The 22,381-nt window shown below is 40.8% G+C and overlaps 1 protein-coding gene across 1 annotated transcript in view; it reads left to right on the top strand.

The window, feature by feature from the left end:
- Positions 1-11,336, top strand: part of zswim5 (zinc finger, SWIM-type containing 5) — a 75,568-nt gene extending 64,232 nt beyond the window's left edge. Inside the window, exons 10-16 of the mRNA XM_085254012.1 lie at positions 1,774-1,925; positions 2,680-2,782; positions 3,059-3,194; positions 3,876-4,033; positions 4,145-4,308; positions 4,931-5,012; positions 5,634-11,336. Coding sequence (XP_085110138.1) covers positions 1,774-1,925; positions 2,680-2,782; positions 3,059-3,194; positions 3,876-4,033; positions 4,145-4,308; positions 4,931-5,012; positions 5,634-6,496 — 1,658 coding nt within the window. The 3' untranslated portion in view covers positions 6,497-11,336. The remainder of the gene's footprint in view (positions 1-1,773; positions 1,926-2,679; positions 2,783-3,058; positions 3,195-3,875; positions 4,034-4,144; positions 4,309-4,930; positions 5,013-5,633) is intronic.
- The last annotated feature ends 11,045 nt before the right edge of the window (positions 11,337-22,381 follow it).

Below are 22,381 nucleotides of genomic sequence, written 5' to 3' on the forward strand. Positions count from 1 at the left end.
CATGGTCTTATATGAGGACTAGGCACTATTGTGCTGCAGGCAGCCATAAACTAGGAGAGCATGAATGGATTGGGCTGGAACACCCTGCTCATTTAGTCCAGACCACACTCCTGTGCGTTCATGTATTTGTGTGTGTGGGGTATGTATAGAATGTATCACCATTTGCATTTTCTCACTGCCCAGGGATTTCTTTTTTTCCCCTTTTTGCACCAGTGGCTATTGCAACTGAACAGAATAGGGGTTGGGTTTTCTCATTGTTACCAGGCTACAGGGAACTATTGTCAGTTCAGACAATGCTGACCACTGGCACACTCATCTGTGTGTGTGTGTGTGTGTGTGTGTGTGTGTGTGTGTGTGTGTGTGTGTGTGTGTGTGTGTGTGTGTGTGTGTGTGTGAGAGAGAGAGAGATAGAACAACAGAAAGAATGATTGTTTTGTGTTGTTTGGGGAATTTGAGGAGAGTGGTATGATAATTTTGCGTGCTTGGGAGTATAGCTTGGTCACCATGTTTTCATTCCCCATGTGAGACAGCTGGGAACATCTGTTGTAAAGTGGGTGGATCTAGACTATGTCTAACCCAATCGAAATACGATTCCTTCTCTGGCCTTTTCACATCAACCAATCAATCTAGAGGGAGAGGAAACAACAGCAAGTTGGCTAAGGGGTTAAGTCTGTAAGCCCAGTTTCCACTTTTCTCTAGATTACTACACATATATACACACATCCCTAGAATAAACAGGATTTGGGGGCGGGGGGAGATCTCTTGCTCAGGCGGGATTTAAGCAGAACGATGGGAGGGGGAGCGAGAGAGAACAAATGGGCACCAATCAACAGCTGAGGCTCTTGTGGCATCTGTTCTCAGTTATAATTGTCAAGCATTAGTGTAGGGCAAGCAGCCATCTTACATATATGAACAACCTACTGTCTAAGCCACACTGATATAAATGCTATACAGTGTGGCTTATATGGCACACACAAATATCTGTGTATTTTTGTTGTATTTTTTTCTGCTATTGTTTTATTTTCCTCTTCAAATGCTAGTCCTACAACAGATTATAATTTTTTTTGATATGGCAGAGCCATTATATATGCACCATGTAGCCATTCCTATAACCCATTAACTGTATGGTTTAGTAATGTGCTAAGCTTGCAGGCTCTGACTATCCTTAACAGTAATCTTTTATATACTACTAGGCAGATAAAAGTGGTTTTGGTTCATATTGTGATAATTTTCTATTTTCTACACATTTTAGATAAAGGTTAAAAGCATCCCAGAACAATCTTTTATGTTTTATGAAAATCCTTCTGTTGGAGTTGTTGTATTGATAAAACCAGAGCAATATTATGTACTTTACTTTTGCTTATGCTAATACACTAATGGGGTCTAGTGGAGTTTCTCTGAATTAGCCAAATTAAATAGCTTGTAGACTTCTAAAGTGAGTTTGAGGCAGTTTGGGATGTTTTTGTGCTGTGAAGGTAGTGTACCATAGCAAAAACCTAATCTTCTCTTTGAAGTAATAAAGCTAAAATTAAGAAGAAACTATATTTAAAGCTTTTTCCCATTTAGATTATAAACAAGGTGATTGGAAGCTGCTAGGGCAGCATGTCAGTATTGGATAAGGTGGACTTCTGAAACTTTGCTGTTATGAAAGGAATCTTTGCTGAGTTGGTGTCTTTGTTTTTCTGTCTCCTTGGATTTCTTATCATTCTGAAACCAGTATAGATGACGTGAAGTTAATGACTTACATTTTTGGGGGAATCTTTTTCCTTTTAGACTGTGACCCCAGACCTCCAGTTTACCATCATGTGCCAGTGTGGGGCAGTCCAGATGCAGGGGAGTCCTACTTGACTCTGGCCTTAGAGGTGGCTCTGATGGGTATGGGTCAGCAGAGGATCATGCCCGAGGGACTGTATGCCCAGGATAAGGTAATAATTTAATATCACCTTAAAATCATAGAGAATATAGTAGAGTGAGGATCCTTGAATTGCTAGTGAACACCGAAATACACCTATGGCACACTTTTATTATATAAAGAGGTTTGTGTAAATTTGTAGATGTCACCTTCGCCATCAGTAAATCACTGTAATTTATGATTTTGTTTAAAGTAAATGTCATGGAAGGAGAGGGAAAAGGTCGCAGCATTTGTTTCCTGAAAAACAAGCAGAAAGCCACAGTACTTAAGTTCACTGTGATTTAAAATAAATCCATGGAACATTTCTTTGTGTAAATGCTAATCTGCTTTAGAGGGCTTAACACTACTGCCACAGACCTTTCCTAATGTCACTGGAATTAGCTGCAGCCTCTATGTTTCAACCAAGAATTGCATTTAAAACCAGTCACATGCACACACAGACCTTTTACTAGATATTTTTTCCAGCAAAATAAATTTCTACCATCTGTGCTGTAACAACAGATGTGAATAGATGCAAGTTTGTAAGAACGTACTGGTCATTTAATGTCCTAAGGTCAAAACCCTTTCTGAGAAAGGTATTAAAACTCTTTTGATCTTTTCTGTCGTATCATTTTTCTTGCTGGTGGGTTGATACACATTTTCTTTCTTGAAATTCTTGAAAGTAGTTGAATTTCACTGAAAACACTTAATAGCTAAATGGCTACTTCAGAACTGAAAATGTTCTTATAGTTAGAGTGAATGCTATTTGTGTCTTCAACATGTTCTAGGTGTGTCGTAATGAGGAGCAGATTGTTGCAAAGCTTCAGGAACTGGAGCTGGACGACCTATTGGTTCAGACCCTCCGGAAGCAGGCCATACAGCTACTAGAAGGTACGGTGTCTGCAGTAAATTTTATAAATTTCATTTATTTATTTTGTCCAATATTAAGAACATTCATCAGATATTGAAACCTGCACGGTTTTGAGTCCAGAACGTGAAAGGTTTTTGTTGTGACGGTTGTAAAGTGTAGCTTGAAAGCTTTGACTTCAATATTTATTCAGTGCAAATCACAATCGGGCAGTGGAGCCCATACTTAGCACAGTGGTCTCTTGTGGCACGTTCTTGAGACAGAAGGTAAAGAATATTTTGTTTTTCTCTTTGCTCCAGCTGGCCCATTCAGCGGTCTGGGTGAGGTCATCCACAGGGAAAGTGTTCCAATGCACACCTTCGCCAAGTACCTGTTCTCTGCCCTGCTGCCGCATGACGCAGACCTGGCTTATAAAGTGGCTCTCCGCGCCATGAGGTCAGACTCCCCTTTCACTGCAGCTTCAAACAGTTATTGATGAAAAGTATTTTATGTTGCGTGTGTAAATGATGGTAATTTTGCCTTTACGCAAACAGGGCCACAGTAAAACGAATAAGGGCCTCTATTTCATGACATGGCTTTTTTAATCTGAATAGTATTCCTAATTAATTCAGAAGATATGACCTAACGGTTACTTTGTGACAGCCAAAGATTTAGTGCCACATATAAAATAGCCAACTAGCTATTTAAGTGTAGCCTGCTCACAGCTGCTATGCATCTGCAATATGCTTTGCAACCCACCTCGACACCTTCTTTTATGCTTTATCTGACGTACTCTGTGTCATATCTGTTGTCACTGATGCCAGCTCTGTTCTGTGTAGCTATAACTTCTTTAGAGGTATTGGTGAACATTTGGGTTGAAAGTTGAAGTTTTTTATAGGGCTGTTGTATTGGGTGTGTGTACAGAAGTAATTGTATTTGTGATGCTTTGGTAATGTGTCGTGTTAAATTGCCATGTGTCCCAGCATAAAGTTTGACATAAAAGTAATATGGTTGCACATACTGCAGCTGTAACTGAATGCGTACTCAGATCCATATTTTAGTGTTACTCTTGGAATAAATAAAACATCAGGACAAAGTGCCATCTGTCTAAAACAGATCTTTTACTACATGTGCCAGGTTGCCGGTTCTGGAGTCATCGGCGGGCTCTGGGGATGTCGGCCACCCTCATCACGGTATCTCCATAGTTCCGAGCAGATACCCACGCTGGTTCACACTGGGCCACCTGGAGTCACAGCAGTGTGAGCTGGCTTCAACCATGCTCACTGCTGCTAAAGGTAATGCCAGCTTATTGAATGCCCGCTCAGATGTTACTCAAACAGGCAAAGCTGGCTATTGAGGCATTTCTCCATCATGATCTTAGTTTGCGTTGTGTTTTTTGCTTGCAGGCGACATGTTGAGATTGCGGACAGTGCTTGAGGCCATCCAGAAAAACATCCACTCCTCTTCCTTAATCTTCAAACTGGCCCAAGACGCCTTTAAGATAGCAACACCCGCAGAGAGCCCACCCGATATAACCCTGCTCAACGTGGCGCTGGAGCTAGGACTGCAGGTACTGTATGTGTGTGTGCATGGAGAGAGTGCAGTCGAAGTATGAGGGCAAGTCAGTAATTTTCACAGATCATTTCACCACAGCAAAGAAAATCAAATCAGAGCACCGATCGCCAGTCAAAACATGCAACGGTTTCCTTCACCTTGTCATTTTTTCCAGCCCTCTGCTGCCCCACTACAAATTAACAGCAAAAACATCACACAGAGTCTTACTGTTGTTGATGAGAAGAAACCACATAATTAAACCTTTTGGGTCCCACAGTAAACACAGAAAAGTCCTCAGATCATCAGGCTGCAGTGACGCTGTGGCTTCCCCCGTCTCTTTCTGCTGGTATTTAGAGTATCGGCTGAATTCCTGTCAGCAAAACTGCTAATAAAGTGCTCAAAATGGAAGGGTCGCAAATCATCATCTGTGCAATTATGAGCATATTCTGGTTACATCTGTCATCAGAGGAGCCATGTGGTGCCATGCAAACAGCTAAATTATGAAAATCACACACTACACAAAAATGCTTTGATTTCCAAATGCACGTATTCATGAAAACTGCCAAGAGGGTATAGAAATGTGTAACGGTTCAATGGCGCTAACAGAGCGCATCATGTTCTCCATGTGTGTTTTGCAGGTGATGAGGATGACTCTGTCCACTCTGAACTGGAGGAGGAGAGAGATGGTTCGCTGGCTGGTAACCTGCGCCACTGAAGTCGGTATGTGCATCCGTTTTTAAAGCGGATTCATGCTCTAATTACAGCCTCCGTGCTGCGTTGTGATCTTCAGTAAGTTCAGCTTTACAGTTTCTTTTGAGCTGAAGTGTCTTGTTAGTCTAAATGAGGAGGGATGAATGATGTTTTCCCAAAAGAGATTCCCTCATTTGATCTTTGAAGACAAGAGGGGCTGCATGACATGTTGCACCATCAGTTAAGAAGTCAAATTTATGCCTCCATAATCTTTTTAAGAATAGAGACTCAAATTATACCAAGTGTAATGAAATGATTTAATGATTTTAGTAACTTTAGCAATTTGGGACGATTATAGGTCGAGGTACACATGGCTTCATTTTCCAAGTCCTCCTAACTGAAAAGCTGAGTGTGAAGTGCTGCTCTGTTTTCTCTTTCCTTAATCCTTCAGCTCAGTGCAAGGTGCTATACAGTCGTTTGGTAGTGACCAAGGGGCTGCTGTTCATGAGGAATTTGAGTGTACCATATAAGCTATAGTAGTGCTCACTCTACATCTGGACAGCACTTCAAAGTGCCGAGCTTGCTGATGTGAATAGTGAGCAATTCTGGTCACAAGCACTGAATGGTAAATCTCTTTTTCCCTCTCATCAGGTCTGCGGGCGCTGGTGAGCATCTTACAAAGCTGGTATACTCTGTTCACGCCCACCGAAGCCACCAGCATTGTGGCGGCCACCGTCATGTCCCATAACACCATCCTGCGCCTCAGCCTCGACTACCCCCAGCGGGAGGAGCTTGCAAGCTGCGCAAGGACCTTGGCCCTGCAGTGTGCCATGAAGGACCCACAGAACTGCGCCCTGTCAGCTCTGACGCTCTGCGAGAAGGACCACATCGCCTTCGAGACGGCCTACCAGATCGTGATCGACGCAGCGTCGACGGGCATGACCTACTCGCAGCTGTTTACCATTGCGAGGTACATGGAGCACAGAGGATACCCCCTGCGGTCGTTCAAGCTGGCCTCGCTGGCCATGACACATCTCAACCTGGCCTACAACCAAGACACTCACCCAGCTATTAACGACGTGCTGTGGGCCTGTGCGCTCAGCCACTCACTGGGGAAGAATGAGCTTGCGGCTATTATTCCGCTGGTGGTGAAGAGCGTGCACTGCGCCACAGTGTTGTCTGACATTCTACGGCGGTGCACTATGACTGCGCCGGGTCTCGCTGGAATTCCTGGGAGAAGGAACTCTGGGAAGCTGATGTCCACGGATAAGGCACCGCTGCGCCAGCTCCTGGACGCCACGATCTCGGCGTATATCAACACCACGCACTCTCGGCTGACGCACATCAGTCCACGGCACTATGGAGAGTTCATAGAGTTCCTGAGCAAAGCGCGGGAGACTTTTCTGCTGGCACAGGACGGACACATTCAGTTTGCCCAGTTCATAGACAACCTGAAACAGATCTACAAGGGCAAGAAGAAACTGATGATGTTGGTCAGGGAGCGCTTCGGCTGACCTTACTGACCTTCTCTCACAGAGACCCTCTTCTTGGGGGAAGCAGTTACACTTCTGTGTTTCTAATTTAAGTTTTATTTCTTTTTATTTTCATGTATTTTGAGCCATTTGCTGACTGAGGTTTTATCCTGTTGTTCTCTTTCTTGAATGTGAACCAGGAAGTGTTCGCAGTACATTGCTCTACTTCATTAAGACTGCAAAAGGGGGGGAAAGGTTTGAAAAACTAGAAAAACAAAGCATTTTGCCCTCCTACTAATGTTAAATTTAGTGTTTAAAAAAAGGAAAAAAAGTCAAAAGAATGTGACTGCAAAAGCAAAACAAACTTTAGTTTTGTGGGGGTACATGATGATATGAAAACCAAATGATTTAGCTGTATGTACTGTTGAGCCAGAAGATGCTTTCAGCTGGGGTTAAGAAGAAGGAGAGGTTTTCAGAGTGGAAGAAGCATGTTATTCCCAAAAAAAATCCACTGAGGTCAAAAACACACATAGTGTTATTGTCATACCTCGACTGTACTGTCAGCTTTAACTTCTTGATCAGAAATGGCCTCTTTGTTTCATTCAGGGCATTTTAGAGTAGAGAGGGCAGAATACAGAACTCCCCATGTGGTCTCTCTGTGGGGGAAGTCAATACCTGCAGATTTAAAAACCTTCACCTGCTGGTTTCTGACAAATATCTAAAATAGGAAGTCCAACGATGCTTCACAGAGTGTGTGTTTTTAAATCCAGATGTCTGACAGTGACGTTCAGGCTGCTGCTTTAGCTAAGGTAGGGTAGTCGAGTCTCTATATATAAATACAGTATATCTGTTATGCCCTCCTATAAGCTTATTTACAGTGACAAAATACAACTGTGAGAACCGGTGGAGTCTCATCCACTGCACTGCTCTTCAGCTATTTGTGGCCAAAACCTTTTGAACGTGCAAGACTCCAGCACCCACTTTACCATCACTACATTGAGATTTAGTCAGCAAGCAATATAAATCAAGCCTCTGCTTCGTTTTTATCACTAAAAACAAGTTCACTTTCTGGTGTTGTGCAAAGAAGCGTTGGAACCTGTTGGGGCCTTGTTGATTTCACTGACTGTTAGTTCTGCATGTCGCCGAAGTCCCTTTTCCATCACAAGAACTGGAAATCAGATGCATTACCTCAAAGGAATGCATCCTCAGCTGGTTCATGATGCTGGCTCAGTAATCCTTAAAACCGCAGAATGAAGTTTGAGTTCTGTGGTCATGTGTCTTAACCAACATGAAGTGCATTTCTTGTAGATGTCACCATGCTAGTTTTGCTAAGTTGGGCTTAGACACATCTGCAAATGTTTCCTTTGGCATCATGTCTCATTGTGAAATTTGGCTTAGCAATTGGTTTTTCACTGCGATCATTTCAGCTCACTATTTGAATGGGTTTAGTCACCAGAACCACCTGTTTAGGTTTAGATGAACATCGTGGTCTGGGTTCAGATACCTCCACTAACAACACATTCCACTTTGAAGCAAAGTACTAAAGGCAGAGATGCCAAAGGTTCGATACAGAACATACTGGGAGTAAGAGCGTGTAGTGACATGTTGTAGTAAGAACACGTCTCACATTATTCATTAATTAACATACAGTTTAATTTATGCATACAGTAAATGTGACATGCCTGCAATGACTATGTCTACACAGAGCCGCCACAGTGTCACTTTATCAGAAACTAGCAGTGTTATTTATGACAAATTTGAAAGGGACTTTAAATGGGGTTTGAAAAAATAATGAAAATTTAATACAATTTAGCCAAGTGGGTGGGAGGATCCATCTATCCATCCATCCATGCAGTTTCATAACAACTTGTCCACTTCAGGTTTGCCGGGTTGCTTGAGCATATCCCTGCTGTCATGAGTGATAGATGTCGCACTCAAATTCACACTAACTGCTATTTCAGGATGACCAATTAATGTCTTTGGACTGTGGGAGGAAGCCACACCACCCAGAGAGAACCCAGGCAACAGAGAACGCATATAATGTGCTAATGTCAGTGTGCTGTTAGCTTATTATTGCTGCTTGATGATAAAGAGATTTCAATAATTGTATAAAATTTTATGATTATATATAATAATTTAACCAGATGTGACCCTCTTTGGATGAGAGCAGGAAGTTGCTTATGCTAGCACTGGCTAGCTAGCTTGGTTTAGCGCCATGCATTCATTAAAATGAAAACAAAATCTACTCCCCAGAATCTTTTAGTCCAAGCAAAATTTAAAAAAAAAGAAAGACTAGAGTTGCAACAGACTAATTTTAAATGTAATATTTGGCTTGTTGGGTATTTTATCGTGGATCTGCAGTTTGTTGCCCCACTGCATTGGCGTCATTAGTTAGCTTTGTTTTTAGCTTACTCTGCTGGTCCCACATTCAATTCAATTCAATTCAATTTTATTTATATAGCGCCAAATCACAACAAAAGTCGCCTCAAGGCGCTTCATGGACAAAAATATTAAAGGTATTCAAGTAGTGTGTTCAGAACCACTGAAAACCTAAATAAACAAAATTAAAAAGACAGAAATGTAAAATGTTAAATATCAGGTGAGCAGCAGTAAATAGACTAGCCCCGTCATCTTTCCTTCAGTTTCTCGGTCTTGTGATGGAAAAGACGCAAAGTCACCTGTGAAAGCTGCTGGTCATGATCATCATCAACAGTGAAGATGAGTCCTCCTTGACTTTCTCACAGGACTGCAGTGCAAACTCAAAGACTAGAGTTTACTGTATGACTTCATTGTATGTATTTGAGACCACATATCTTGGCACAGGAAGCCGTTTTCTCTTTATGGGGGATCTCCACACCCCCTTTTTCTTACCCAGTGGCAAAGTGTTGTTGTTACCAGCAGTAATGCAGTACAGAAAGAGCTTGAATCTTTTACTGGTCAGACTTAATGTCATCGTTTAAAGCACTTCACACGAATACCTCTTCAGTGCGTTCCTGCCTGCTTCAGCATTTATTTATTGGTAGAACACTTTTTGAATGGAGGAACATTTTCCTGTCTGCTTTTACATTCCACAAGAGCTACCTTCACCCAAAACCTGGGTAGTCAGTCACAACTCTGGGCCTTTACTTTCTTTCTCTCTGTCTTTTTTTGTTTTGTTTTTGTTTGTTTTTTTGGATCTGAAGAAATGCAGATAAAAGAATGGGAATGAAAAAAGGAAAACTGAGCAAAAAGAAGAGAGGCTAAACTCAGTTCTCAGGGACACCACTTAAAGAAACAAAACAAAAAGTAGTAGCATTTAGCATTTAAGATATTGTAAATACTAAAGTGTCAATTCAAAAAATTGTAAAGTTATAATTATTTATGATGTATGTTATGGTTTTGTTCTTTGTTTTTATGATTTTGACGGGGTGTACTTGAATTGTTTTGGACAGGGGTGTTTGACAACTTTTTTTTTTCCCTTTTTTGTTTTGTAAGAGCAAAGACTTCAAGGCATTTCTCAGGTGCTCCTGTGTACATTTCTTTCAGTTTTTGTTTTTTGGCTTTTTTTTTTTTTTTCTTTTTTGCAATAATAGCTATTATTATTTGTATTTTATAGAAGATGGGGGGTGTTTTCCAAAAGTGAGCATGTTATTTGAAGTTCAGTAAAATGAGGAAGGCATTCATTTGTAAACGGATTCTTACTAAACCTGACTATGCAGAACCACTTCGATGGTGTTGTCCCCTCTTTAATATACCCCCTTAAAACTGAGTGCAGAGACCCAGTGGGTTGAACCACTATTAATGAGGACGGGGGTGTTGCGGACGAAAAGGAGACCCATCACGCCGGCCTGTTTCCGCTGCAACGTTTAGAGGAGACGAAAAAGCGAAAGACGGTGGAAAATGCCTTTCTGGTCGATCAATGTACAAAAGTTGTTGATTTTTTATTTGTTTTGTTTGTTGGTTTTCTTTAATCAGGACTAAAGCCTTCAGTGTCTTCTCAGAGGTGTCGCATTGTGCGGCAACACTGTGGTGAGACGAAACGATACGCAAATGTCAAGAAACGGCAACTGTATGAACAAAAAAAGAGACGGCTTGTGGATGACCTCGTGCTCATTCCTTCTAACTTTTAAAAAAAAATGCTTTCTCAGTTCCTCTTCACCTCATTAAACTGGCTGAGTTCAGGTCTTCTATAGTTTTGTTTTCCCCCGATGTTCTTGAACACCTCGATCCCTCTCGCACAAGGAGGACGTTGGATTTAAAGCCAGTTGCGTTTAAGTGCGACTATCCTGAAACACGTTGACATCAGTGCGCTACAGTAGCTTGCAGAAAACGAAATAAAGCTGCGAGGTTTCTACATGAGGATAATGAAATGATACATTGATTTTTTTTTTTTTTTTGATAATATATTAGGAAAATAATTTCGCCGGGGAGCTCCAGTCGGCTGCCTTTATGTGATGCATTCACTGCAGCAAAGTTTTCCTTGCTTTTCTTTTCCTTCTTTATTAACTAACTCAGCCAGTTCCTGGGCGTTTTTCTTTGTTGTCCCCGTCTGTCTTTGGTTTGTAGGAGAAGTACTGTTTGCTGGTAGAGATCTAGTTCACCTACTGTTTTCCCAGTTTTTGTTTTTGAATTCTTTCCAACTTTAAGGGATATTTGAAAGTGTTTGTTGCCTCTTTGTGCTACTGATTATGAAAAGGTATCTCCAGTATTTGTTGCCACAGAAGTATCATAGCTTATCATCAACACCTTTTCTTTTTTTGTAATTTTTTTTTTTTGTGCGACTTCTTGAGCTACTGTCTATAAAGCGAGAATTTATTACTATTTATGTAACGCTACTACCATTTTATATTGATTTGTGTTGGAATCTCAGTGCTTTTCTATGAATAAAGTGTGAAACACATTACCAGGATGTTGTTTGTTGAGCCAAAATACATTAGTTTAAAGTTTGCCGGCAGACACTCTTGAATTATTTAATACATCACAAAAGATTGAAAAGCTCGGCATAGCGCAGCCATCTTTAAAGGTTGCCCTGTTAGTGGAAAATCCCCTTCACTGACCTCAGGACATCGTCAACACAATCATGGAAACCTTTATGGCGGAGTCTCAGTGAAAGTTAACCAGTTCGATTATGTACTCGTCTAGCAACAAATCAATTACTGCCTACTACACCTATGATGAAGCTAGATCGATGTATTTAGTTGTACAAAGTGTATTATTTGATCCTAAATTATTACTTGGTGATATTTAAAAACCCTCCAACCATCTTAAATTGTTTATACCTGGAACTGCTACCAATACATGCCCAGGTTAATTAATATTTTCAATTCCGTACTAATATCGTCTTACTAGTTGGAAATTGCACAAAATTGTTTTTGGAGGTTATTCCTAAGAGAAATCCCATTATGTTCATGTATTTCCCCCCCCAAACACCAGGTTCTAATGAATGAGCCATTCAAACTGGTCTGACCTGAACTCAAAAAGGTTGATCAACATGGGACAGAATGTGTCGTAATCATCAAAAACAGCAGAATAAAAAAATAACAATAAGGCAAAAAGAAAAAAGTAAGTCATTCAAAAAGGCTACATTTGATTATTAATCTTTGTTCTACTTCTGTGCTGATTCTTTCCAGTTTTGCTTCATCATGTTTTTTCATTTCAGTTCCAAAGCAAAGCTCTCGTGGGTGGATATTATGGACCGGAAGTGAAACAAGTGGTAAGACTTCAGTATTTCCCCCACCAACTTCTCCTTCTATTTTTTTTTTACCTCTCATGCAATGTGATTTAACTACTCTTTTAACCATCTCTCCTTTCTTTCCAGTTAGACTTTTGTGTTCCCTTAACTCATTTCAAACTTGAAATACACAGATAATGAGCAAAACTGTGAATTTATAGTACCCAACTTGTAAGAAACTTGAATTACATTTAACAAATCTCAAACTCTGTGACAGCAAGTGATCCAAAGTGGCTAAAAACCTGCATTCTTCCCAGCTGCTGTGGTGCAGTCCTTACAATTTCACCCATCCAACCAATCTGCCAGAGTGGCAAATGAAGCACATGGAGACTGATAGAGTTCCATCAATATTTCACTCATTTTTCTCTAATCAGAATATTTTTCTTCTATCCCGCCTTCACTGCTTCATTCTCTCTCATTACAGATTTCTGCAGAGCCATATAAGCAGACAATCAGGGCATCAAGAAGCATTTAAGTGTGCTCGTAACTCCATGTATGTGTGTGCACGTCCCTGTGTGTGCATGTGCAAGTGTAAATCTAGATTGATTGGCTGAAGACAAATGAGCAGATTTATATTAATTATCCAGACAGATAGATGGAGGAGTGATTGCTATAAGCCCAATCTTTTTTTCGCCTCACTTTCCACTGCCCCCCACCCTACCCCACCCAGCCTGCCTCGCTCTGCCCCTCCTGCTCATACTTATATTTACTCAGACACAGAAACACTAAACACATGAGCAAACGAGCTGCGTTTTAACCAATCACACGTTTTCTCTGGTGTACTTTTCCCTTTGCATACACTTATCCTGTTGGATAACTAAACTAAGTGCGCGTCCTGTCCTGAGCACAACAGCAAGACCAGTCTGTGCAAGCTTCTACATTCACTACTTGGATGTGACTCCTTTAAATCAAATCAAATCAAATCAAATCACTTTTTATTGTCACATCACATGTGCAGGCACACTGGCACAGCACATGCGAGTGAAATTCTTGTGTGCGAGCCCCACAAGCAACAGAGATGTGCAAACACAACAACACAAACGAGCAAAATACAAGAATGGCCAACCTGAAACTAATAAATATATGTACAATATATAATAGTGTATGCATTTCTGGATGTGTATACTAAATATTTTCCTACGTGTGTGTGTGTGTGTGTGTGTGTGTGTGTGTGTGTGTGTATACACATTTTTACAAATTAAATAGTAAAAAAATAAAATAAAATAATAATAATAATAATAATAATAATAATAAAATGAACTATTACATCAGTGTGACGTGGTTTCATGCAGGATATCAGCTGTGGCACTGCTGAGCTGTTACTGAAGCCCAGATTGCTTTAATAGCAACCTTAAGCTCATTTTTCTCTTGTTGTATATTCTCTGTGGGGTTCAGGCCAGTCGAGTTGTCTGATCAGTCAGGAAACTGTTTGGTAGCAGTTTTGGCACTGTGGGCAGGTGCTAAGTAAGGAAATCGGCATCTCCATAAAGCAGATGGAGGCATGAGGTAGACTGCTGCATTCACTTTGGACTTGATAAAACAGAACGGACCAACCTGCATCCCCAGCAGATGACGTGGCACCCAACTTCACTGTGGATTGTATGTTTCTCCAGTCTTCCTCCAGGCTCTGGGAAATTAGTTCCCAAAAGGAATGCAAAACTCGCTTTCATCTGCAACAGTTTGGACCACTGAGCAGCAGTTGTTCTTTTTAGCTCAGACTGAAACCAGCCTAAACTGACTCCTTGTGAACTTTCCATTAATACACACATACAGCACTCTGAACAGCCAAGATTTTCAGCAACCACCTTCTGTGAGATATGAAGTTAGCTTTTTAGACCACAAACTTACTTTAATAATTGTTTTTCTTCAATTTTATTTTATTTTAAAATTGTTGTTGTTTTTTTCTGTAATATTGTACATCTTTATTCTACAATACAAAATGTCCTGAGGCAACTGTTGTTGTGATTTGGTAATATATAAGAAAAATGTATTTTAATTAGACTTCAGTCAGAAATGATGTCCATCTTTTATATACAGTATATGGCAGTGCCACATATATACTGGTGGTCCTCTAACTTGTCCAAACATAACTTGAATCGTGACAAAGCAAGAGCACATGACAGCTTTTGAGTGTAAACAGAAAAACATGTTAGCACTATAGTGAGCACACTGAGGACCTGAACATTGAAAGTTTTTCCATTTGGCTCATTTTTTTCTTTCTTTCTTTTTTTTACCTTCAGCTTATTTATTTTTCTCCATTCTGGGGGGGATTTTATTCAGTCCTAATGACACAATTTAAAGTCATACCATCAGAGCTATGACACAGGATCATTTGCGAGTAATTTAGTGACAGCAGAGGTTAATATCAACATAGCGTACATGCTGGAATACTAAGGTATCACCGGCAAAGAGAGACTGTCACAGCTGTCAGCATCTGCATTAGCGTCTCAAGGTCCTCGGACTAAAGCCAGAGTTTCACTTCCCGCCTCCACCTCCCTCCATCCCTCCACACAACCACTATGGTAATAACGCCCATCAGTCTCTGTCACAGTGGGCTGTGTGTGTTCTTTCATGCATGTGCTTATTGAAAAATTGTGTGTGTGTGTGTGTGTGTGTGTGTGTATTTGTAAGGGGGTGGTCACTGATAAAGCGCTGATAGTGTCCATCCATGGCAGATGATGTACAGCCTGCTGTCTCTCCAGGCAGATTGGATTTACTGGCCTGCTGATTTGCTGAGAGATGGAGCCGGGACCTCCTTCAAAGGCACCCTCTCTCACTCACTCACTCACTCACTCACACACACACACACACACACACACACACACACACACACACACACACACACACACCTGTTCAATCTCTGTGCACAAAATAAGCACATAAAACACACACAAATGCACGATGAAATGATTCATGGACACACAAACATGAACACAGAAGCGCACACACTTATATATTATTCTCCTGCCAAAGCCTTTAAAGCGACCATGTGGAAATTGATCTCCATTTCTAAAGAGCACTGATTCATTGTTACCTTTTCTCTTTGTCTATTTCTCTATTTCTCCCTCTCTCTCTCACACACACACACAAACACACACACACTCTCTCTCTCTCTCGCTCTCTCTCTCTCTCTCTCTCTCTCAGCCTATCACTTTATTCCCAGATGGCCCACTGACACACAGCCCAAGCCTCTTTAGTCTTACCTGTCGACAATCAGCGGTGATTTTTGTTCATTTGTCTTCACTGTTTACGCAATACGGGGGCCACAACAAAAGCCTCTGTATGTGTGTGTGTGTGTGTGTGTGTGTGTATGTGAGAGAGAGAGAGCCAGAGAGGGAGAGAGAGTGTGTTACTACCGCACCCACACAAAGGAGTGAGATGAATGAAAGCCTGCTGCTATTCCCCCTCTCATCAGCTGCTTTGAGCTCTGTGTATTTTTGTACATATTAATAACACTCACTGCTGAACAGTCTTAATTATCTGGAAGCTGGATTTCTACTTTTCATTCAGCTTCCATTTTAACAACAAAGGGGCTGCTTCGCTGCTGCACGTCCACACTGGCGCTCTGTACTGGATGACATGTTTCTGCATGTTTTCAGCCAGCCTCTCGCGCACCATTGTACTGCTGTAAATGCTCTCAGGCTCAACAAATTTGTATTATTCGACAGTTAAAATTCTTTAGCTGCTGCTGAAGTAACATTTGTAATTTTTAACAAACTGTGACTGTTTTTCATCAAAATGATCTCAAACATATAAGTGTTTGATGGCTAAATAATTCTTCATCTTTTTGATTTGACCCAATGGGAATCTTTTAACTAATAAATAATATAAATGTCAGCATAACTTTCCAGACCTTTAGTTTGGAAGTTCGTCTGAAATATTAACGGTTAATTTGTCATCAATTTCTGTTATTATGGTTAGGTCACTTTGGGTTATGGAAGGGAGCAAACTTACATTTAACAATTACATGAGTGGATGTTTTAAAATGTGTTTTCTGGGAAAATTAAAATCTATTTAAAGTGCAGCCCAAATGTAAAATTTATTAATGGACAAATTAACAGATTTTGTCTTAAATGCTTTAAATGTACAGTTAAAGGGTGTTTTAAGCACCAACAATCATTTATTTGATCAAATTCCCCAAAATGCAAGGAATCTGTCCCTCTGAATGATCAAATCCCTTGCATCCTTGGCTCTTAGAATAAAGCATGCATACACCTAAATATTTTTGATATATTACTAATAAAAAAAACAGGCAAATTGCAATATTTCTTATTGACAAACAAAGGAAATTTGTTGAAAAGGTCAGAGTTGCTTTTAAATGGTGGTTTTTCAAATACACCATTAAAGTGCCAGAAATCTTTTCATAATAAAATTTGAATTATATCAAACCAATACCATCTAAAATGGTTGTTACTGGGATTGTCCACAATCCCAGTAACAACAACCTGGTGTCCCGTCTGTGAACCAGACATGGGATTGAAGGAAACCCCAGAAGTCAGCACCCTTAAACCGCTCAGTCAGGTCACGTGATGTTTGCTGGAATCCTTCACAACAACAACATCAGCATCAGCAACAACAAATGGATTTACTAGAATCTGCTTATCGGACGTTCTTAGCTGCCTCCTGGACAAAAACACAATTTTGGATTAACTGATCTCTCCTTTGAGCTCCTGTTATGATTAAATAATGATGCCTGTGATTTCTGTGTAATAAAATGTAGCTTTGTATTTAGCCCCCATTTACTAAATTGTTAAATTCTAAGAGAGTGAATACCTTGAAGATTGTGATTGGATACTAGCCCTCACGTCATACTTTAAAAAACTTACGTTCATCACCCTGGGGACCGTTTTCTGCCACGCCCGAAAAATGCTATAAAAAGATTATATATCCATATTTTTTTCCACTTTAAATTAGCCAGTCTTTTAAAACTACTTCTCCCTGAAATATTCATGTAGTTTTAATTATATTTCGGGGGTTTTAACCCTTTTAATCGCAGTTTAATTACATGAGCGCACCGTTTTTTTTAGCCCCCCAAAACAAAACGAAATATTAAAAAAACAACAACATTTGAAGTAATATTTGATTGTTATTATAATTAGGCCTTTAGATGGACTAAAGATTGGCACCAACCTTCATTTCGATCGCCTTTTTTTTTTTTTTGCAGGAGCAGAAAATGGTCTCCAGGCGGCCAATGTTGCTCCTCTAAGCCGAAAGAAGTGTCTTTCCCCGGCATAAGTCGTGACGATCACCGGGGCATGTTGCGTCGGACCCCTTTTTCCAACACACACGTCCGGTACCACGTCACAACAAATACGTCATTTCCTGTTGATTAAAAAAAAAAAGCACCCTCAAACGGTCCTAGGGGCCGAAAATGGTCCCGCCCGATCAGCGGGCGAAGCCGCTGCTGCACGCCGGAAATGAGGCTTCGTTTCCCGCAGGTCTGTTTAAGCAGCCCGCTGTTTTCCAGCCCGGGGTCAAATGTGGAGCAAGGGCGCCACCCGGTGGACAAATAAAAAAATTACAACTCTAAGGCCACTACTGCAAACGGAAACGGAAGCATTACCTATCACGATCGATTTGACCGTAATTTTTTTGCCGTGAAAAATAGCGTTTATAATGGGTTTCAATGGGGCACAAAACGGTCCCTAGGGTGTCAAGTGTGAGTATTTTTGCTGCTAAGCCGTGTTAGGCTGATGTAAGAAAATCAGACTGAAATTTTGAATTTTTTACAAAAACGAAACCGGGTGGCAAGTTTGGCTATATTACACCCAACACAGCGGAAATGGCTTTCATACGAATGGAAAAAGTGGCACAAAAAGAGCCCAGTATGACGTGAGGGCTAGGAAATGCTTAGCTTTTTTTTTTTTTCTGTTTCTTTTAGTAAAGCGCCTGTTTGGCAGCTGAGCTGGAAACAGTTCAGAGGGATGACACCTGATTGGTGGAGATAACGCTTGGCTTTAACACCACTGCCTGTCGCTAGGTGACATTTGAACCTGGAATGAAATAAGCCTAAGCCGGTTCAGCTAAAAGATTCCTAACAGTTCTCTGGACTTCCTGTAGTTCTATTAACAGAGGGTGAAGCTTCATTAAAGGTATGATCGTTAACTGTTGAGTGATGTAATTTTTCATGGCAGTGTTTTTTCTGTAAAATTGTAGTCAACTTCATGACAGAGAAATCCAGCATTTGGTCATCTATTTGGTTTGGAGGAGTGAAAGTGAGCCGTTCAAATCACTGTACCAGCTATCAAGCATGGTGGTGGTAGCATCATGCTCTGGGGTTTTTGTGCTTCCAGTGGTTGTGGTGTAAAATAGCTAGAACAATTACAGAGGACTACCACCAAACTCTTTAACTTCAAATCAACAGTTACAGTTTAGTTTAGACCCAGGTGATCCAGCAGCTAAATAATCCAAAACACACATCAAACTGGTTTTGAAATGGACAAAGCAGGCTAACGTTACGCCTTACTAAAGCCCTGACATTGCCCCTACTTTATTGAGTATGCTTTAAAGCCAGGTATGTGTCAGAAAACCAAGCTATTTTTAAATGAACTCTACTAATTTTTACAAGAAGAGTGGTCAAAAACTCAGTGAGAATTATGCCATAAGCTTTTTGAGAACTACCAAAAGCATCTAGTGAAGGTGCAACTTGCTAAAGGAGATTTAGACAAATCAAACATCCCTAGCCAGAAGTGACTGAGACCAGTGGCTGTGGAGTGCTAAGCTATTTGCTAATGTTAACAAGGTTGGTTAGCACGCTGCATCCATAAGGTATAAGGGCACAACACATGGGCACACATTCCTGCCAGCTGAACACCGTGGCCATCCGAGAGGTTTTCCCTTTATGACACTCGGCATATTTATTTTGATGGTTTTCCTTCCATCGCTCATTTGCAGTCTAAGATGAGCAGGCAGACATTTAGGTCACATTTGGAGAGCAGACACAGACAGCTGGACTTGTCTCGGGCCTTTTGAAAAACAACACTCAGCTGTGCTGGTTATCACTTGGATTTAACTTCAAAAATTGCAGAAACTCCAAAAGACGCCAAGTCTGAGAAACTGTAACATGTTGTCAGAACACTGTCAGAAGATTTCATCAGGGTCAAGCTGTTAACCGGGCCCACTGGAACTGAGTGGAAAACTCAGACAGGTCAAAACTCACGATGTGTTGAGTGGAACTTTTTTTCTTTAGAAGCTCACTAATTCAGTTTACTGTGTTCTAGAGGCCACACTGTTCTGTACTGCTTAAGCTGTTTATTTATAAAGATGTTCATTACAAAGCTTTTCTCAAAGGACTCCTGACTGTCATAAAAACTTGTTTCCACACCTTCAGGCAGGACACTGTCTCACTTTTGTCCCAGTTAAAGAACCAGTCACTGGGACGTCTTTGTCCCATTTTCCAACTCAGACCTCAGCCTTGAATCGCTGTCTGTGTACGTCATCACTGCAAACATAAGGTGTATAAGTGGTTGAAAAACAATGGTGTGCTTGGTTTCAATCTAACTTTTTCCTTTCATGAGTTATTTAAAAGTTTCTCTTTGTGCACATGTCGAACAGGTTAACACGTGAGGAGTGGATCGAAATTGTGTTGATATCTGGTGAACACAGTAACCATCATTGCAGCAGATTTCAATGCAAGACACCCTACGAGACCACCCATCTCCCGTGCTACAGTTAGCAAACTGCTTGCTAAGTTTCATGAAACTGGTTCAGTGTTGGATTTGCCAAAATGTGGACGCAAGAAAACTGTCACTAATGAAGAAACATCAGTGGCTGTCCTAGCTTCATTCAGCAAGAGCCCACAGCGTAGCACTCGCCGCATGTCACTGGAGAGTGGCATTAGTCAAACATCCCTTCGGCGGATATTAGCTACTCACAAATGGCACCCTTACAAACTCCAGCTACTGCAGCATCTCAACGAGGATGACCCAGATCGGCGCACAGAATTTGCAGAATGGGCAAAACAAAAATTGGAACAGGACCAGTGTTGGTCAAGTTACTTGAAAAAAGTAATCAGTAACTAATTACTGATTACTTCCCCAAAAGAGTAATCCCGTTACTTTACTGATTACTTATTTTCAAAAGTAATTAATTACTTAGTTACTTAGTTACTTTTTTAAAACACGATTTACAACCTGAAGAGGTGATAAAGCGATAGATCTTTCAGTCCAATTCTACTTTTTCTGCATAAATCATCATACAAAATGTAATCAAATGGAAAAGTCTCTTTTTAAAACTTGTTTTATTAGTTTTAATCTTTTAACTTTATGCATCAAGCAAAAATTTAATTATATGCAACATTCTCTGACTTGAATAAATTAGTTTAACATTTAAACCTATTTTCTGCACATTCCAGCATATAAAATACAATATTTTTTGTGTTTACACTCACTCTTTCAAATAGATGCAAGTAAAACACAGCAGAAAATAAATAAAGACTCAGCGGTCCTGTTGCTCTATTTTCACCTGTAAAGCAGGACTGCGGTAGGCGGAGGTTTACCCTGATGCAGGTGTGCCGCGGTCAGTTGAAGAATCCGCGAGTTTCTCTGTGAGTTTCCCATTATGTCGTTGCGCACTCGGTGCTTGCTCGGAAGTTTAGGGGTTTTTTCGCTGTAAAAAGAAGTTTTCTTCCCACGCACGATGCACGCTAATGTTTTTGTCACTTTTTATGGTATCAAACTCAAAGTAAGGTCAGTACTTCCACGCTTTAAACGCTGCACGCTCATACTCTCTCCCGCACTCGATATGTGATCCATTGTTGATCTGCACACAGCTGTTGTCACTAACGGCGCACTCGCTTACGTCACTGTCGTGAGACATTCTCGCAAAATATCACGGTTTTAGTAACGCAGTAACGCAGCGTTCCTATGGGAAAGTAACTGTAATCTAATTACCGTTTTTGCAATAGTAATCCCTTATTTTACTCGTTACTTGAAAAAAGTAATCAGATTACAGTAACGCGTTACAAGTAACGCGTTACTGCCCATCTCTGAACAGGACCCTCAGTTCACGCAGAAGATTTTGTTCAGTGATAAGGCAAACTTTTATGTGAATGGTGAAGTTAACAAACAAAACCACCGCTATTGGTCTGACACTAACCCACATTGGGTGGATCCCTCCACGACTGTTGGAACAACAAAAGTGATGGTTTGGTGTGGTATATGGGGTACAACGATAGTGGGTCCATTCTTCATCAATGGAAACCTCAAGGCCACTGGATATTTGAAATTGCTACATGATGATGTGTTTCCCTCTTTATGCACTGAAGCTGGCACGTTCCCTGAGTTTTTCCAGCAAGATGGTGCACCACCACATTAAGGGTGCCAGGTCCGAGCATTCCTAGATGAACAGTTTCCTGGAAAGTGGATTGGTCGTCGTGGGCCCCCAAGTTGAATGGCCCCCAAGGTCTCCTGATCTGACCTCCTTAGACTTATATCTTTGGGTTCATCTGAAGGCAATTGTCTATGGTGTGAAGATACGAGATGTGCAGCACCTGAAACTACGGATACTGGATGCCTGTGCTGGCATTTCTCCTGCGGTGTTGCTATCAGTGTGTGAAGAGTGGGAGAAGAGGGTTGCATTGACAATCCAACACAATGGGCAGCACAATGAACACATTTTATGAGTGGTCAGAAACTTGGAAATAACTCATGAAAGAGTAAAGTTACATTGAAACCAAGCACACCATTGTTTTTCTTGTGACATTACCAATAAGTTTGATGTGTCACATGGCCCTCTTCCTATTGAAAAAACAAAGGCTGTATCCAAGATGGCCGACTTCTAAATAGCCACCATGGTCACCACCCATCTTGAGGAGTTTGCCCCCTCACATATACTAATGTGCCACAAACAGGACTTTAATATCACCAACCATTCCCATGTTATTACGGTGTATCCATATAAATGGCCCACCCTGTACATTACACAGAAAATGAAATATTTCAGTATTTTCTAAGATCATTCAGTTCAGTTCAATTTATATAGCGCCAAATCCCATCAGCAGTTGCCCCGAGGCAGTTTATATTGTAAGGTAAAGATCCTACACTAATACAGAGAAAACCACAAACCAGCCTATTCTGCATCAACTATCCCACATTCAGTCATCTTTCTTCCCCATTCTGATCCTCAGTTTGAAGTTCAGCAGGCTGTCATGACCATCTCTTCTTGCATAAAAGCTTTGAGTTGCTGACCCATGATCAGCTGACTATACAGTGGGGCAA

Source organism: Mchenga conophoros, linkage group LG18 (assembly GCF_057382185.1).
Source record: "Mchenga conophoros isolate Kocher_MC1m ecotype Shallow Benthic linkage group LG18, M_conophoros_male_GT1.1, whole genome shotgun sequence".
Lineage (NCBI taxonomy): Eukaryota > Metazoa > Chordata > Actinopteri > Cichliformes > Cichlidae > Mchenga > Mchenga conophoros.